General features: G+C 35.7%; 1 protein-coding gene and 1 pseudogene across 2 annotated transcripts; both read left to right on the top strand.

Annotated features, from left to right (window-relative positions):
- Positions 1-4,579: 4,579 nt before the first annotated feature.
- Positions 4,580-18,673, top strand: LOC109066838 (nuclear respiratory factor 1). 2 transcript variants are annotated; one of them, XM_019083852.2, is made up of 11 exons: positions 4,580-4,736; positions 6,524-6,773; positions 6,997-7,111; positions 7,919-8,045; positions 8,135-8,278; positions 10,261-10,419; positions 10,726-10,926; positions 11,697-11,798; positions 11,943-12,100; positions 13,998-14,122; positions 18,094-18,672. In XM_019083852.2, exons 2-11 carry the CDS (start codon positions 6,551-6,553, stop codon positions 18,252-18,254), a joined length of 1,515 nt encoding a protein of 504 aa, XP_018939397.2. In that variant the 5' UTR covers positions 4,580-4,736; positions 6,524-6,550; the 3' UTR covers positions 18,255-18,672. The 2 variants fall into 2 exon arrangements, with proteins under 2 accessions (XP_018939397.2, XP_042578729.1); XM_042722795.1 differs by lacking the exon at positions 13,998-14,122 and having other exon boundaries at positions 18,094-18,673.
- Positions 13,067-13,206, top strand: LOC122137294 (annotated as a pseudogene).
- Positions 18,674-19,158: the final 485 nt, after the last annotated feature.

Genomic DNA, 19,158 nt, shown 5'->3' with positions numbered 1-19,158 from the left:
CCAAGGCCCCTCATTGTCAAAGGTGATATTTGAAGGCCCCCAATATACTTCTGATATAATGATAAAGCTGACATATTTTTCAGACTGCTTCATTTACAGAAATTATTTAAAATTTTTACATTTATTAATAATTAAATAATTAAAATAATTATTAATTATTACCAATTAACTTACATGTCTTTAGAGCTTGACATAATGTTCATAAAATGTACATTTAATGTTTATATTAAAAATTATAGCCATTATAAAAAATAAGATCTACTTTTTTAATGGTAAAACCTTTTCTCTCAGATGAATATGCAAAGACATTAACATGTTGTTCCACAGCATAAATTCAGTCATACCTCAAATGTGAATTTCAAAAATGTCATGTAATTTTAGGTTGTGTTTTTAAAGATTAACTATCAAAAGAATATGAGATTATGTGCCTGATGAATCAATCAGCCATTGTAGTCCTTGTGTTGGAACTTAGATTATTTCATAAATTGCTTTTTAAAAAATCATTAGACATTCCAAAGGGAACTAACAAAGAATTAGCCTTCCAGGCCCTACAAACTGACGTCATGTACAGGAAAGCGGATTTAATTTTTTCATTAGTCACACAGAAATTACATGCTTCAGCTTTAAATCAAATAATCTTAATAAAAGCGAATTAAATGGTCCCATAGTGCACTCTGGTGGTTTTGTCTTTATTCATGAGTGTATTATCTTGGTCTGATGTATAATAAGCAAAGCACAATTTGTTTTTCCTCTCACAGTTCACTGCACTAACATAGTCTGTTTAGATCTGTGACAGGTCTCTCGGTCTGTCTTTGCCATGTTAGTGAGTGAAGCGTCCATTATTCCTCCCTCGGTGGCTTCAACTCATGAGCTCCTCACTGGCCTGACAATTACCATGAATTATCTTCACTTCCAGACAATCAATTAAAAGAATTATTGAACTCCTCCAAAACCTTATCGGTTCTCCCCAGCAGGGCAGCACGGTGGAGATAGATCGCAGATTGTGAAACCTCTAAAGACCGACTCTTTATCACCTGAGAATTTGCTTGGCATACTACTGCATGGGCCTGCAGTCGCTCTGTCACTGCTTAAGGATAGGCTGGCCTAAACAACCTTAAACTAAAGCTTTACGCAATAAACTAAAGTGGACTGCAGGTCCTCTGCCAATAACAAAAGATGCCAAACTAATGGAGTGAAATTATATTCATTAGCTATACAATTTCCCCCGTGATTAAACTGCATTTTTAATACAGTAGACTGCATTGTATTACACTGGATTAGATGCAGACAAAAATAAAAGTAAATAAACTGTACAAAGTCACAAACACTGGTTTGCTCGGTTTGGGAGAAATCTAACATTCAGTCAAACACAAACAAACGCACACGCTTGTCATCAGTCTTCATTCAGCAACCCAAAAATGATCATTTCCTGCCATCTAGTGTTACGCATAAATCAAACGGACGCATTTGTGATACTATATTGCCCTCTTATGGATGTTCTTAAACTTAACAACGAACATTAACTCTTATCCTCTTGTCTAGTCTCGTCATCAAAGTTACCAACAGACCTAAATGCATAAGCAGTTCACGCTGGCTTTATGAGACCTACGTCATGGTTTTAGACATATTATCTGCAACATGAGCTATCTTTTCTTTAACGAAACGAAAACCAAAAGTACTCACCAAAGTCAAGATTTTTATAGATAAAACGAAGTATGGACATCCAATCGCGTCTTTTCCGTTCATTCATACACGTCCCACAATGATCAAGAATCATCAAGGTTTAATGGGAAACAGGTGTCTGTTTTTTCCCAAGGACTTTTATTTTGCATTCGTTTTTATTTTGCATTACAGTTAAATATGAACGTCTCGTCCAAAACCAGGAAGGATAAGGATAAGCATAAGAATAGATGGGGGGGAAAGCCATGCGTGTACAGGGGTAAAATAAATAAATGATTTGCCTTCCTTCCTTCTTTGAATAATTCTGACAACATAACAGAAAACATTTTATCAAAACAAGGTAAAAAAAAAATAATAATAATAATAATTATTAAATACAACTATAAAATAGATTTAAATAACCAAAATAAAATAAATGCAATGCTGTATAATCAATAAAACGAGATGCAATAAATAATAAACATATTTTGCACTATATTTCATTAACATTGTATCTTATTTCACACTAGTTTAATTTACAGTTAAATAGAATATAAGTAAGGACATATGGAAGCAATAATTACAAATACCAACATAAAAGTATATATTTTGGACAATATTATTTCAGACATTTTATTAAAATAACAACAATAAAATATATTTAAAATAAACATATAAATACTAAATTATTCAAAATAAATAGATTTATTTAATATGTAATAAATTAATTTAAATAGGTTTATTTCTTTATTATTGCATTATTATCTGTTGCACCATCCTGCCATATAAATAATATATAAATACTAAATTATTCAAAATAAATAGATTTATTTAATATGTAATAAATTAATTTAAAAAGGTTTATTTCTTTGTTATTGCATTATTATCTGTTGCACCATCCTGCCATATAAATAATATATAAATACTAAATTATTCAAAATAAATAGATTTATTTAATATGTAATAAATTAATTTAAATAGGTTTATTTTTTGTTATTGCATTATTATCTGTTGCACCATCCTGACATATAAATAATATATAAATACTAAATTATTCAAAATAAATAATTTAATAAACTTATTTAAAAATATTTATTTCTTTATATGTTTATTATTCTCTGTTGCACCATCATGTCATCCAGCATTTATTAATTCTGACAACATAATAGAAAACATTTTATTATAGCAACATTAGTATTAAAAATAAAATAGACTGAAATGATCAAAATAAAATAAATACAATAATATAATACATAAAACATATAATTAAAATGCAATAAATAATAAACATATGTGAACCTGGTCCACAAAACCAGTCATAAGTACCATGGGTATATTAGGAATAGTCAACAATTGTTTAATATTATCGATTTTTCTTTTATTCCAAAAATCATTAGCATATTAAGTTATTTTGTAAATTTCCTACTGTAAATATATTAAAACAAAATTTTGTTTGGTACTATGCATTGCTAAGAACTTAATTTGAACAACTTTAAAGGTGATTTTCTCAATATTTGAATGTTTTTTCACCCTCAGATTCCAGATTTTCAAATAGTTGTATCTCAGCCAGATGTTGTCCTATCCTAACAAACCATACATCAACGGAAAGCTTGTTAAAAATTTACCCTTACATTTTGTGGTCCTGGGTCACATTTTGCACTATATTTAATAAACAACTGTGTATCTTATTTTGCATTCATTTAATTTACAATTAATTGTGAATGACAGATCACACATTTGAAATCAATGCAGTCACAAATACACTCACACACAAAAAATAAATTAATAATAATATAGGAATCAGACAATAAATATAGGAATCAGACATTCTATTATGATAACAAATAATATTTTTTTAATTGTAAATATTAAATTATTAAAAATGAATCATTTATGAAGTCAATTAAAAACTATTTATTTCTTCATCATTTTATTACTCCCTGTTGTGCCATATTTCAGAGTTTCAAACAACTGTGCGTTTAAAAGATATTTATATTTACAAAAAAAAAAATATGTCACTCATAGAAATGCCTGTTTCCCAAAGTCCTTCCCTCAATCGTTCTCTGGAGCATCGTGTAGTTCAGGGGCTAGTTGCATTAATTTAACTTCATATTACAGCTGTGTCTTACAGTTTTTTTCAACTGCTTACACACAAAATCTTTACTTGTCATACAGTTTTGAGAAACCTGAAACTCCAGAAACACCAGAACCACACACCATATCTGCAAAACCATAATTCTTGGCCTTTAAATCATTTTTCAATTTCATAAAACACTTTTTGCAAAAAAACACACAATTCTCTGTAACACACAAAAATCTAACAGGAATTAATATTATGGCAAAGGTGTTTGCTTTTGAGATATTTAAGTGACGTGACATACAGCCAAGTATGGTGAACCATACTCAGAATTCATGTTCTGCATTTAACCCATCCAAAGTGCACACACAGCAGTGAACACACACCCGGAGCAGTGAGCAGCCATTTATGCTGCGGCACCCAAGGAGCAGTTGGGGGTTCGGTGCTTTGCTCGAGGGCACCTCAATCATGATACTGCCGGTCCGAGACTCGAACCCACAACCTTAGGATTAGGAATCAAACTTTCTAACCATTAGGCCACAACTTCCCTCATTTAGAATGCAGTGCTTCATTTTGCAAGAGATGTGAGACATTCTGCATTTTGTGCATGCAATTCTTGGATTTGTGTGTTTTGAGAAAGTTTTGAGAAAAAAAAAGAGACAAAGTTTTGAAAACGTATGTAAGTACGGTTTGACCGACTAGCAGTTGCCAAGGGGTAATGAGTCTTACGGTTCCAATACAACGGGTTTGAATTTTTTTTGATGACTAACTTTTTAAGACTAGTCTAAACAGTTTATGCAACGGGCCAGGTTTCTGTGTGTAGATCATAGACTGTGGTGTAGATTGAGAGGAGGGGCGGGGTTTGTTCCGCGCGCACCGCTCGGGGCCGCGCCGAGGCCAGGACGCGCGCGCTCTGCCGCTCGTTCTTTGTCCTCCATTGCAGCTGGTGATCGCAGCTCCGCCGCACAGCGCAGGCCCGAAGTAGCGCAGCCGCTCTGAGGTTAGTGCCCTACCGCGCAATCTCCAGCCATTTCAGCCCCGGCGCAGCCGCACCAAACAACCCGGCAGCGTTTGCCTTTCACACACTCAGACGCAGATCGCGAAGATGCGGCACTGAACTCGGGATGATATCGAGCGCGTTTGACAGGATGGCAATTATTATTTACCCCGCTATAACTGGAGCAACAAGAATCATGGCGCTGTCGCAGGCCTTTGGCCTAACGTTACCGAATTTAGATGTGCAATCGAATCGCTGCTGTTTTGTCCAGATGTTAAATGGGATTTCAAGGCTTGGTGGCTTGTGTTTATATTTTTGATCAAATTTGAATGCGTGTTTAATATCATATTAGCGCTGCAGTGTTATCGATCACTCGACTTTTTATATCGCTTTATACAGAGTCGACAGTGGTGCCCGGCTAAATTTGATATAAAAGATCATTTCAGATGTTTTGTAGCTTGACTGAATGTTTACTTTAACTGAATGTGTTTGAAATAACAGTTTGAATTGCGTTCACTTGGTGTTTAATATTTCTTTAACAAACTGCCCGCTCTCTTTACACGTAACTAACGTATTATTCACAGTTTGAAAATAACCGCCATTTATGTGTTTGTTATTGATGCTGGACTTCACTCGTCTATATCGATTTAGTTATTTCAGAGATTCAAACCTACCTTTATTAATGACTACCTGCGGTTGTCGAAATGTCTTTTCGTGTTTGTGAACGTTTTTGTTGACTTGGTCAGATCAAACGTAACGTTAGCGTTTTCCTTCCAGAGCCTCCTCAGACTGTCAGGCCGTTGAACTGAACGGAATGATACTCTAGCTGCGCGAGCGGGTTTATTTATCTCTGTGTGGGTAAATCATAGCACCCACGTCATCCTACGTTATTCACACACATGCGTTTTTTTTTTTTTTTTTTATATTTTTTAAAACATCCAGTGTAATTACTGTGTCATTTTATTCAATAAAACAAAAACGTAACTTAAAAAGGTTTTCGATCTGTGTCATTTAGTTTGTCATGGATACAGCTTTAAATTCTTGCTGAAAATCAACAGTGCTGTATTTTCATACGATTGCATATTGCCAAAATATTATGTACAGCAAATGTATATGCTGTTATCGATTTTGATTATACCCATATTCTTTTGGATAAATACTGGAAGCAGTTAGACTTATATACTATCCAGCCAAACCTCGTTTAAAACATTAATATTGTAAAATAAATATTAATTTTAAGAACAAATTATTTTGATTATATGTGATGATTAATGCCCTCTAGTGGAGTGATGTCTAAAATAACAATAATAGATGCTTTATGACAGTGATTATTAGATGTGAACAGAAAGGAACAGGCCCTTTTTCCCTCCACACTAACTGTAAATAGCATATGCACTTACACACAGTGTAAATAACTGCTGCTGAAACATTTTTGACTTATTTAATGCCACTTTTAGACATTGAGATCACATCCAGTGGCAAATTAAATGTTTTGTCGTGCTGTTTCTATATAAAAGCACATCTGCCAAGGCTGTATTAATAGAATGTCTTGTTACGCTGATGCATCATATGTACTACTAGTAAAAGGTGATTTGGTAGTTATAAGACAATGTCATAATGTGCTTCCTCATATTTTTTTATGTGTTTTAAATGCAAATGAAAATAAATGTATTTGAGCACTTCTTCGCCCTCAAAATAACAGGTGCATGACACTCACCTCATCTTTGAATCTGAACGATGCAGTTGCTTGAGGAATCTGTGTGCTAATGCATTGTTTGTTTGTGTCTCAGTGTGTTTGAGAGAAACCGTATCGGGTGATGGAAGACCACACGGTGCATCAGACGGAGCACATGACCACTATCGAGGCCCACGCCGTCACTCAGCAGGTCGGGCAGGTGCACGTGGCCACGTACACAGAGCATGGCATGCTGAGCGCTGATGAGGATTCGCCGTCCTCGCCTGATGATGATGCTTATGATGACTCTGATATACTTAACTCAACTGGAACAGATGAGGTCACTGCACATCTGGCTGCTGCAGGTAGGTTTTTGCACATTGTTGTATTCAGACTTGTGTTTATCAGAGAATCCACTAGATGGCGCACTTAAACCATAAATTGTGAGCCTCTTTATTGCTCAAGATAGAGCAGTTGTCAAGCTCATGGGTTCAGTTCCCATGGAATATACAAACAGATATAATGCATATCCTGAATGATATAGAATGTCTAAAAACAACTGATTTTATTCCTCTAATTCTTTTTCAGGGCCTGTTGGCATGGCAGCAGCTGCAGCTGTGGCAACAGGGAAGAAGCGGAAACGACCGCACATCTTTGAATCGAACCCTTCAATCCGTAAAAGACAACAGACTCGTTTACTTAGGTGAACGGTATTTTCAATATAGTTCATTGTATTGTAATTGAATATGAGTGGTTTTACAACAGAAAATAAAATAACTTTTTATAGATAGATAGATTAAAAATTAGTTGTTACCAGTGTTGTTTATTTTAGTGTTATAAATACACTGTTATAGTATTAATTAATATTTGAATTGCTTTTTTAATCTGTATATTTTTAATTTTCCTTTTAATTTTAGTTTGTTTTTTTTAATAGTAATTTTATGTGTTTTTCTCATTTTATTTCTTATTTCAAAATAGATCTTTTTATTTAAGGTTAAGTAATTTCAGTACTTCAACTTTAAATTATTATATTTAAATATTAAAATAAAAGTTAGTTTTATATATATATATATATATAGAGAGAGAGAGAGAGAGAGAGAATATGCTCTTTCATTGCTTTTATTTCTTATGTACTGTATAGTATTTATTCATATTTTGAATTAGCCTTCATTCATTTCAATTTGTAGTTTAATTTTCATTCAGTTTATTTTAGTTCAGATTTTTAATTTTAGTAATCTGCTTTTGTTTATTTTCGTATTATTTTAAAAAATATCTTGGAGCTATTTTCTATTTTTTTGTTATTTGAATTTTAGTAATTTTAGTACTTCTTTCAGTTAGTTACCAACTGAAAAAAAAATCTAAAGAAAGAAAGAGAAAGTTGTTTTTTTTTAATGTAAATTTTTAATTTTTAAATCTGTATTTTAGTTCTGCATTTTTCCAGTAATGGCAATTCCAACTACATTTATTTAATAGTTCACAATGACAACCCTTTCTCTTATTATGTCTGCAGGAAGCTGAGAGCAACTCTAGACGAGTACACAACACGAGTTGGCCAGCAGGCTATTGTGTTGTGCATCTCTCCCTCTAAACCGAACCCTGTGTTTAGAGTATTTGGAGCGGCACCATTAGAGAATGTGGTGAGTATATTTATTGTGCTTTTTGCCTTCATATCATTTGCACTGTTTGTTTCAGATTTCATCCCTGTTTTGGCATGTCTTGTGGTCAGGTGAGAAAATACAAGAGCATGATTCTGGAGGATTTGGAAAACGCTCTGGCTGAACACGCGCCCCCTGGTGGTGGAGAACTCAGCTCTGAACTGCCTCCTCTGACTATTGACGGCATACCAGTGTCTGTGGACAAGATGACACAGGTGGGCAGCAGGTGGCACTATGAGCCAGGAATGCAAGTTATTGAGTTTTCTGCTTTGCCATGCAAATTTGACATTTTCTAGGCTCATGGGGCAGCAGTTTAAGTGAGAATAAGTCTCACTTCATCCACTACGGGCCTTTAGCACAGGTTACTTGAAGCCTTTTGGCCTGATATAAGACCACATAACCACTACATTTACCAGCTCGCCCCTTACTCATTACCCCGGACTGCTGATAGCTAGTGTCCCTCAGGACAGACACACCTTGCTTGGTTTGTGGCAGTTGGAGGCAGGTCTGTGCAGGGATCATCAGGTGAGGCTTGTGCGCGCGAGTAATTATCCAGCACATCGTGGCCGAGCACAGAGGTTTCTGATTGGCTCCCATGTGGATTAAAAGTAGAGCTGGGGGAGGGAATGGGCGGCTGATCAGTGTGTTTGGGGGCGTGAGATTCCTCTTAATTCCTTCGCCACATAATTAGACCATCTGCACAAACACAAGGAAGAGCCTACAAGTCATGACGCCGCTGTGGACAATCTGTTACATGACTTTAAACAGTGTACTTAACAACAGTATTTAGGTTTAAGCACTCGTCATGATTTATTTTTGGTTTTTATTTGCAATAACATTTTTTTTGTTATGCTTGAATTTTATCTTTTTCAGTACAGTGTTGAAAAAGATTTTGTTTTTAAATTATCCAACAATCATGACAGGAAGAATCAAGTTAAGTTGTCAAAAAAAATATGTAGTGATTTTATTTATTTTTTTTTTTTTAATTAATTGTGAATTAATTCGTTCTATCGGAACTACTTTTTTAGTTCTTTGCCTGAAGTCCTTCTTCTCTAGCTCTTCGCCATGTTGTCGTCTGTCACCGTCCAATGTCAGGCTTACAGCAAGTGTTTTTGTGACAGTGAGAGAGCGGGAGGGAGGGAGAAGCTCTTTTGGGAACTGATTTATTCCTCCCAAGCCAAATTTAGCCTGTGATGTCGAGGTGAACAGACGTTGCTACAAGAGTGCTGTGCAGTACAATCCCTGTCCTGCCTATGGAATTACCAAGGGCACTGAGGGCGCTGGGATAAACTCCAACTTCACCCTCAGGATGGAGCTGTCACTGGGCTAATGGACTGCCCCATACTACTCAGTGTGGGTTTTAAAAACATCAATGGACTTAATAAGCTCATTAATTGTCAAGTTAATACCTTAACAATTCCTCACTAGCTCTGTTTTTTTTAAGGGTATGACTTTTAAGTCATTGACTGGCATGCTTGTAAAGAATTTTAGTTGTTTTTTATTTTTTGCATTTATTAGTAGGAATGTTATTCTATTAGTTTATTCCTGTGATGGCAAAGCTGAATTTTCAGCTGCCATTTCTCCAGTCCTCTGTGTCACAGGATCTTTCAGAAATTATTCTGATTTGGTGCTCAAGAAACATTTCTTATTTTTAATATTGAAAAAAAAAATTTTTTAGGATTCTTTGATAAATAGAAAGTTGAAAAGAACTTTTTAATAAAGATATTCTGTAATATTTATAAATGTCTTTACAGTAGCTTTTGCTCAATTTTAATGCATCTCTGCTGAATAAAGTATTCATCTCTTTAAAAACAAAAAAAAAAATTGGCTAATCTCAAACTTTTGAATGGTAGTGTACCAACCCTAAATGTATTTTTCCTCTCTCTCTCTACATAATCTGTAGTTCGGTGGTGTATGTTCCATCCTCTCAATCTCCTGCAGTCAGTGTGCACTGGAGCCTTACCCATAGATCAGTCTTTAAATAGAAACCTAATAGTCTACATTTAGCTTTTCACAAGCTGTATGTGTGGACAGACTGTCTGCACTCAGCTGCTGAAGGAAGAGGAAGGTAAATGGATTGCTTTTTTGTTTCCAAACTATTTCAAGAATTTTTTTTTTTTAGAGGCCATGCTTCGCTCTGCCACTCCCAGTATTAAAACTACCACAGTGATTATGTGTGCCCTTTGTTGCTTTGCAGGCCCAACTCCGAGCGTTCATTCCAGAAATGCTAAAGTATTCCACAGGCCGTGGGAAGCCTGGCTGGGGGAAAGAGAGCTGCAAGCCCATCTGGTGGCCGGAGGACATTCCCTGGGCCAACGTACGCAGTGATGTCCGAACAGAGGAGCAGAAACAGAGGGTAGTGTTGTTTGCTCATATTATGACTAGGCTTTGAAAGATTATATATGTGTGTGTATGTATTTGTATATATATATATATATATATATATATATTCTGATTTTATATGCACTGATATTACAGTACACAGTAATCATTACAACAATTTATTGTATGAAAAATGTCTCGAGTGATGACGCAAACAAGTTATTGAATCAGCCACACCATAGTTTTGTCAGCTTTCCACAAAATGATGTCTGAATTGAAACAAATGAGCTAAAGCTTGCATCATCTTGACCTATCGAGGGCTTACTTCCGTTGGAAACAGGTGTCATGGACGCAAGCCCTGAGGACTATCGTTAAAAACTGCTATAAGCAGCATGGGAGAGAGGACCTGCTCTACGCCTTTGAGGACCAGATCACCACACAAGTTGCCACAACAACCACTCACAGCATTGCACACCTGGTGCCGTCACAGACCGTAGTGCAGACGATCAGTAATCCTGATGGAACGGTCTCGCTCATACAGGTGAGCTCAGGTCCCAGCTGTGGGAACAACTACACGGTTGTTTTTCACTATGATATAAACTAGCTCCACTGGAGGACTTCATTTAGTAAGGGGGAGACCAAAATATTGAAAAATAGCGAATAAGCCATATTAAGGTCAACATGACAATATAGTTACTTCTTTAATACGTGTAACTTGTATATATATATTTTTTCATTATATTGATTAAGTCTTTTACAATGTTACAAAAAAATCTGTTCAAATAAATTTAGTTCTTTTGAACTTTTTATACCTCAAACAATTCTGAAAAAAATATATCATGGTTTCCACAAAAGTATTGTGCTGCACAACTGTTTCCAATATTGATAATAATAATAATAATACATGTTTTCTGAGCACCAAATCAGCTTATTACAAAGATTTCTGAAGCATTATGTGACACTGAAGACTAGAGTAATGGATCAGAGAAATAAATAACATTTAAATAAAATTAATATAGAAAAGTTGTAGTAAAATAATTGTAAAACTATTTGACGATGTTTTTCTATCTTTTTGAGATTTAAAGTACAAACAATCCTTTGAGCATATGAGACTTCTTTAGAAAAAAACACAAAAAATTCTTACCAACCCCAAACCTGAAATGTTAATTTCTGTTATGCTTCTAATGTAATTATATAATTTAGAAAAATAAGTAAAACTATATATATGTATAATTGGAATTGGAATGTAATGTAAATTATGTTATGGTTATATTATTGTATTAGTATTGTATTATATTATATTATCCACAGGTTGGAACTGGAGCCACGGTAGCAACACTGGCAGATGCGTCAGAATTGCCAGGCACGGTGACGGTGGCCCAGGTGAATTACTCCACAGTGACGGACGGAGAGGTAACGTCAACACACACACACCTTCATATCTGAATATTCCATAAGATTCCATCTCCTGCTTGTTCTGTCCTGTCCTTAAACATGTACCGTGCTTTTAGGATATATCTCTTTCTTCACATCTGTTATTTTCTGTCTGTCTCTAAGGTGGAACAGAATTGGGCCACACTACAGGGAGGCGAGATGACCATCCAGACCACGCAACCGTCGGAAGCCACGCAGGCTGTGGCCTCCTTAGCCGAAGCTGCGGTAGCTGCCTCGCACGAGATGCAGCCAGGGACAACTGTTACTATGGCACTCAACAGGTACTCATGGGAAGTAGCAGTGAAGTTGGGGTTCGGAGAAAGAGAGAAAGGAAATTCTGAACCGCAGCAGCACCTAGGTGCAGGTTTATGTCCCCAGGGTCTTGTTACCTGAGCCTGTTCTCCTGTTTATCACAAGCAGGTAGCAGCAGCAGCAGCCCAGAAATACAGCACAGCGGGAACAATTGGTTCATACTCCATTCCCACAACAATTAGGCTGAGGAGGCATTGTTTTCTGCTCAGCGGCCTTCATTAAAACAGTAAATCCACCATCAGTCTGCTGAGCATAGTCAGGACATCTATAAAAAAAGTGTTCTTTTCCACTACTGAAGCCCCATAGCACTGTAAATCGCTTTATTTTTATCATTATCTCAAAGGAAGACATAATAGACTATCTTTAAACTCTGTTTGGTAAAGAAACTCATTTACATCATGCAAGAAAAAAGTACTTTGTTAAATAAAAATTATGATATTAAAAGTCATAAGATGCTTGTAAGATGCTTAGTCATAATGAGTGTTTAAAAATCATAGAGATAAGACAAAATTATGAGAAGTCAAAGTAACGATTAAAATTGATGTTCAAAGTCAAAAGTGTAAATTATTCAGAATGATCAGGTACTAGGTTTTATGACAGGAAAAAGTCAAAATTTAAAAAAAAAAAAAAAATCTTATAAATAAGACATTTTATCAGGGACTTTTTTTCAATTTTGACTTGGTGCGACAATTTAGACTTCATGAAACAATCTTGACTTACTATATCATAATTTAGTTTTTTTACAGTGTCATATTTATGACTGGTCAATTTCATCTTTTTTGTCAGCTTTGTCATAATTAAGACTTATGTGTTTCAGTTTTGACAATTTCTCATTATTTCAACTTTTATCTCATCTTTATGACTCAAAATGTTGAAATAATGACGAACTTTGTCCAAATGATGACTTGTCAGTTTCAGCTTTTCATGTGATCATGGTGTCTACCTGGCAGGGGAGACACCATGATCAAGAAGGCAGTTCACCAGGGGCAAGGCTCGTCCATTGCACTCCGGCCGGTCTGACCCCTGTGAATTCCCCAAATGTGGGAATCTCGACTGCATAATTTATGGGGAAGTCGTGGCCTAGTGGTTAGAGAGTTTGACTCCTAACCCTAAGGTTGTGGGTTCGAGTCTCGGGCCAGCAATACCACGACTGAGGTACCCTTGAGCAAGGCACCAAACCCCCAATAAATGGCTGCCCACTGCTCCGGGTGTGTGTGATCACATGTGTTCACGGTGTGTGTGTGTGTGTGTGTGTGTGTGTGTGTGTGTGTGTGTGTGTGTGTGTGTTCACTGCTTTTTTTTTTTAATTTGGTTTGTTTGTGATGTTTGGATGGGTTGAATGCAGAGCAGGGATTATTGGTATGGGTCACCATACTTGGCTGTATGTCACTTTCCCTTTCACTTTCATAATTATGACTTCTGTTTCAATTGACATTTTATCTCATTATTATCTCAATGTTGAAATAATGTCTTTGTCAAAATGATGACTTATCAATTTCAGCTTTTTATGTCAATTATGACTTAGTATGTCAATTTCAACTTTACATTTCATAATTACAAATAAGAAAGTCTAAATTATGACATGCTTATTTTGCAATTATGCAATTTTGGCTATCCATGGCAATTTCCATTTTGTCATAATTTCTGATTTTTTCTCTTAACAAAAGTAACAAGTAACAAAAATGGACTTGTATGGAAGAGTGTTTATATTATTGACTTCCTACACTAGGGGGCAGTACATATTGGTCCACAACAATTCATTTCAAACCCTGCTTAAATCCTGTATAAAGCATTATGGAAAAAAACTTTATGGAAGCGTGGTTATTGTGAGATTATTTCTATATTTTATGTGTGTGTGTGTTGCAGTGAAGCAGCAGCTCACGCAGTGGCGACGTTAGCAGAAGCGACTCTTCAGGGAGGAGGACAAATTGTGTTAGCAGGAGAAACAGCGGCTGCAGTAGGAGCTTTAACTGGCGTTTCGGATGGCAGTGGTACGAACCTCCTCTCTATATCACAAGCAGCCGCATTTACCCTCTTTAGTCTCCTTACACACTCACTGGACGAAGCTGAAGACGGGAAAGTTTAGGGTGGGCAAACATATGAAGAAACATCCCTTTGGTCATCAGTTGTCTAGCTATGTGAGGGCACCTATCCATCTCATGTGAGGTATGTCAGAGTGTGAGGAAGTCTGTGGAGGTCTACTGTAATCCCCGGGGGGTTTGTGGGACAGATGGTGCGTGTGTGACCTGTGTCACAGACTCCAGCCTCTACACTTCTCGCTAATCCTTGCTTTGCTTCAACCACTAAGCGCTCTGCATATGCACGGCAGCCTCTAGTACCAGTGCTTACACATGCATTAGAAGCCATGTTACAGTGGAATAGCAGCACTAATGTTTACTGGATGCATTCATTACTGCGTAGTGAAGTAGCACAGAACACGTTTCCTTTTTTAGCTATGATATATTTTGTCTTCTGACTATAACATTCTTCCAGTAAAAGTATTGCAACCCATTGCACTTCTGTAATGCCACATTTCCGATGTCAGTGGAAATGGAAAATCATTGGAGAGGAAGAGTAAGTTGTTTGATTTTCATTTAAGATGACAAAGACAAACATTTTTTAGGGATACGCCAGTATTACAATTCTGGCCAATGCAATAAGCGCATAAATCGTTTGATGTTATGGCTAGTAATCAATAAATGGTTAATATCAAAAAGAAAAACACTTTACAGTAAGGTTCCATTTGAAAAATAGTCTAAATAATAATTGTGTTAATGTAAATCTCAACATCACTAATATATATTTTTTAAAACTGTATCTGTTAATGTTATTTAATAAACCTGAGCTAATGTGGACTATCAATAACCACTTGTAATGGATTCAAATGTAACAATCAAAATCATCCAATATCGGCCAATATATATTTAATATGTACTGACAACAATCAATATGGTGCATCCTTATTTTATTCTTTTTATAATAATTCATTCATTAACAGTAAGACAAGGATCATGTATTTGTTAAATTAAAATTATGACATTAAAAGTCATGAGTTGAAATGAGATTTAAAAAGTCATTATGGCATAAATTTATACATTTAACAAAATTATGAGAAAAAGACAGAACTATCAAAAATTGGACATTAAAAGTCATAAATGTGAATTTAGTAGAAATGATCAGTTAGTAAGTCATAAGAGGAAAAAGTCAGAATTATTAGATAAAAACTCTTATAAAAATTTGATGTCATAATTTAGATGTTTTCATATTGACTTTATAATTATTACGACTGTCCATTTACACTTTACATCATAATTATGACAAATAATTAACAGTGTGATGCATCCTTTATTTTTGTTTATTTATTAAGATGAATTAATTAACAGTATGGCCAGGAACATGGATTAACAAAGTAAACGGGGTCCGTTTTGATTTAGTGTTGATTTTAATGGGTAAAACGATTGGTCCAATCATACCTGGCCATTTCCCAGTGACCTATCTTACCTAGTGTCCGGACTTACCCCATTGCCCCCAGTGACCAAAGAGAAGCCCCTCCTCGTCCCCCTCCTAACCCCCCAGGAACCCTCTTAAAGGGCTTTGATCCTCTCCATTATCAGTGCATAGTCTAATCACAGAGCCAGCTGTCAGCACCGGGAAGCCCAGTCCATAAAACACACACACACACACACACACTCACATGACATTAAGAGAGTAGACAGGAGCAAGGGGTGTATTTAAACATAAAAGCTTATTAGCAGGCATTAAAACTACATTTAAAGACATGGGTGTCAAGCCTTTCCCCGCTCCTAAATAAATATTTGACCATGGTTGTGATATTTTATTTGCTTTAGTATTTCATATTATTGTATCACTCAAATGTAAAAATTAAGGTTTATTAGGAATTGTACAATGAAAAATTATTTAGCTGACATATTGGGTCCCACTGCTTCGAAGAGGGATTGTAGACTCACTATCTCTTAATTGACCGTCTGTTGATTTCTTTTCCCCTTTTATCTTCTTTTAATTTGCATTGCATGATAAGAGGATGTCACTTCATATAACACTGTACTGACCTTGTGTACAGAGAATGCTAGTACGTCCTGTTTCCCACATGTGTAACGGAGCATGTTGACTGCTCTTCTGAACCAGCAGTGAATCCCAGAGAGCTGCTTCTGGCCAAAATGAGGCCCTCACCTTTAAGCTACGCAATTAAACCTAATTTACGCTTCAGCATTGGGAGGCTTGGGAGAAAGCGTAGTCAACAACAGACACTTGACGGACAGCCAGCGTTTATTGACCTTATTCAATCAGTGAAATGGTAGTGCGGGGTGCAGCTTTGAAGTGGCTGGTCTGAGTTAATCGTGACTGATTTACGTTTCCTGCTCCAGTGCCCCTCTTTTGCTCCGTAAGCCTGGTAGAACCCCTCAGTGTCAGAGTGATTGAGGGGTTTGTAAGCACTTCACTCAAAAAAACAATCCAAACTCCCCGTCAATTATTGAGACACGATGTGATTACCACAAATCAGAGCAGTTGGATTGAGTCACTCATATGCCATGTGGGGTGAGGAGTTCATAGGAATTTGATTTGGTTACTAATATGCCATGTGAGAGAAGAGACATTTTTTGAGTTTTGAAATTTCAAAATCATATATATATATATATAGATATATATATAGACATATATATATATATATAGATATATATATAGACAAGAACGAAATTCAATATGTAAACAGTAACCAAAAATTTTAAAATAAACAGTTATTTTTTTTTTTTTTTTTTTATTTTTTAATATATATGTAATATTTAATTATCAATTATTTAAAATTTTATGTTGAAATGTTTCACACATTTTTTTTTTACAAACACATCATTCAGGTTTTAAGTTTTTAAATATTTAAATGTTAAATCATATTTGTTATATTATTAATATAATATGAATTGTTTTATTATATTTGTTATATTATTAATATAATATACAATAATATAACAAATATTTTATACATTATTATAAGAACTTTACAATTTAAATTAGTATAATTCATATTTATTTGAATTTATAGTAATTCAAATTAGGTGGGTTGCTTAATTGTTGTGTCAAAGTTGTCCTTTAATTTATCTTAATTTGTATTTATTTTAATTTAAATTAGTTGGGTTGCTTTGAATTTATATTTATTTCTATTTTGTGGTGAATATTTCTTCTTAAGAGGTCATGAAAGGATTCTGTATGCAAAATTACAAAATCAACATTTCTTCATGCCTGTTTAAGATACATTTCAGCTCAAAACTGATCAGTTTTGTGTTAAGCTGCGATTATAAGCAACATTGTGTCGGCTTGAAAAGATAACCTAACTGACAGGCTAAATAGCGAATTTGATGAATATGAGCCCTTCCTTGAGAGGCTGGGAAGGGGTTGCGCATCATGAGACTATTTTAGACACACTTATATCAGAAACACGTAATGCACAAGTACTGTGGCCTACAGGTACCGTAAAATTTACTGGATGTGTCAACTAGTCACATTTAGTTCTGATCTTCTGCTTTGCCCATATGAGTTTGCGGCCCGGAGAGATTGGCCATTCTCCCGCCCGCTCGCCCCATGTGACTGCAGCAGTAATCCAGGCTGCTCTGCTCACAGCTGGGCATGGAAAGAGAGATAGATTGAGAGAGAGAGAGAGGGAAGCTGGGAGCGGTCGCCTCAATTAATCCATTGTTCCGCATTGCAGTGTGATGCAGTAGCCCTGCCCTCAGCCCGCTTTTTAAGGCCGGCCCTATCCACGTCGCACGCAAACTCTAACATGGCCGCTCGATTGCGCACATGCTCTGCGGCCTCATCCGACAAGTCTCCTCCCTCCAGCTGTCTCAAATAACAACTACGAACGTCCCAAACCACCTACGCTGATGACATCACAGTTAAAACAGAAATGGTCTTGAATAAATTGTAACGGGTCTGTGTCTCATCCCAGGTCTCGTCCAGATTCCAGTCAGCATGTATCAGACTGTCGTCACCAGTTTGGCCCAGGGAAATCGACCCGTTCAGGTGGCCATGGCTCCCATAACCACGCGCATCGACAACACGGTGACGCTTGACGGACAGGCGGTGGAAGTGGTGACCCTAGAACAGTGACATACTCTACCCCTGCAGGTGTGTGGGACAGGACGTTTGGCGCCGATGTGAATAGCTGCTGGAATATAGTGTAAAAATAAGATTTGAAGCTGTTCACATATGTCTGCAGGGGGCTGATTAGTTCTTTTGTTTTTCTGTTTTACATTGTACATAGTTCATTGTCTTTTTTTTTTCCTTTCCTAGTGTTGTTACATTTGTTATTGTTTTGTTTTTTTAGCTGATGTTTGATAAATGTATTGCAGAGGATACTTAGAAATTACAGTGCAAGAAAACAAAATCAGGTTTTCAGCCTTCAATAACTGGTATAATTTAAATTCTTTCCATACAAGCTTTGTGTTGGTCATTCTTGATATTTCCTCAGTTTTCATCTAGGTTTTGTGTGTGCGCGTGTGTATATATATATATATGTATATATATGTATATGTATGTATGTGTATGTATATGTATATATGTATATATATGTATGTGTATATATATGTATATATGTGTATATGTATATATGTGTATATGTATATATGTGTATATGTATATATATGTATATGTATACTATTATATGGTTTTATATATATATATATATATGTGTGTGTGTGTGTGTGTGTGTGTGTGTGTGTGTGTGTGTGTGTGTGTATATATATATATATATATATATATATCGAAATCTCTTGTGCCATATTTGAGTCATTTCATTAATGTGTAAATTGCATTATGATTTTAGTGTTAGATCCCATTGACTACTGAGATGACATGCATGTTTTTTGCTTTTTGTCAGTCTGTATAATACAGAATTCTTTGTATGCATTTCACATTAACTCCAAATGTAAAAAATGGTATGACCTTGAATGATTATGTGGTATATTGAATGAGACCATTTCCTGTCGGTACAGAATTGTTCTGAAATATGAGC

The sequence above is a fragment of the Cyprinus carpio genome, chromosome B4, assembly GCF_018340385.1.
Source record: "Cyprinus carpio isolate SPL01 chromosome B4, ASM1834038v1, whole genome shotgun sequence".
Classification (NCBI taxonomy): domain Eukaryota; kingdom Metazoa; phylum Chordata; class Actinopteri; order Cypriniformes; family Cyprinidae; genus Cyprinus; species Cyprinus carpio.
This window is presented reverse-complemented; position numbering and strand designations above follow the sequence as displayed.